This window comes from Lottia gigantea, assembly GCF_000327385.1.
Source record: "Lottia gigantea unplaced genomic scaffold LOTGIsca_9929, whole genome shotgun sequence".
Classification (NCBI taxonomy): Eukaryota; Metazoa; Mollusca; class Gastropoda; family Lottiidae; genus Lottia; species Lottia gigantea.
The window spans coordinates 7,832-8,467 of record NW_008711193.1 but is presented as its reverse complement, the minus strand read 5'-3'; the positions used below and the strand labels follow the sequence as shown (position 1 = coordinate 8,467).

The following is a 636-nucleotide window of genomic DNA, read 5'->3' as shown; positions in this document are numbered from 1 at the left end:
AGGCCAAAATGTCTGCAAAAAGGAGTCTACAGCACTCGGTGTTCCCAGGCGGTCACCCATCCAAGTACTAACCGAGCCCGACGTTGCTTAACTTCAGTGATCGGACGAGAACTGGTGCTTTCAACAGCACTCGGTGTTCCCAGGCGGTCACCCATCCAAGTACTAACCGAGCCCGACGTTGCTTAACTTCAGTGATCGGACGAGAACTGGTGCTTTCAACGTGGTATGGCCGTAGACATTCTATGGGAATTTTCCAAGCGGGTCTTTCTCGCAAAACAGGCCAAAATGTCTGCAAAAAGGAGTCTACAGCACTCGGTGTTCCCAGGCGGTCACCCATCCAAGTACTAACCGAGCCCGACGTTGCTTAACTTCAGTGATCGGACAAGAACTGGTGCTTTCAACGTGGTATGGCCGTAGACATTCTATGGGAATTTTCCAAGCGGGTCTTTCTCGCAAAACAGGCCAAAATGTCTGCAAAAAGGAGTCTACAGCACTCGGTGTTCCCAGGCGGTCACCCATCCAAGTACTAACCGAGCCCGACGTTGCTTAACTTCAGTGATCGGACGAGAACTGGTGCTTTCAACGTGGTATGGCCGTAGACATTCTATGGGAATTTTCCAAGCGGGTCTTTCTCGC

The 636-nt window shown here is 51.3% G+C and overlaps 1 protein-coding gene across 1 annotated transcript; it reads left to right on the top strand.

Annotated features, from left to right (window-relative positions):
• Positions 1–283: 283 nt before the first annotated feature.
• LOTGIDRAFT_148563 (hypothetical protein) lies at positions 284–550 on the top strand (the record flags this gene model as incomplete). The annotated part of the gene is made up of 1 exon (XM_009069166.1): positions 284–550. A coding segment is annotated over one exon (267 nt), but the record flags the coding sequence as incomplete, so codon positions are not given.
• Between the last annotated feature and the right edge of the window lie 86 nt (positions 551–636).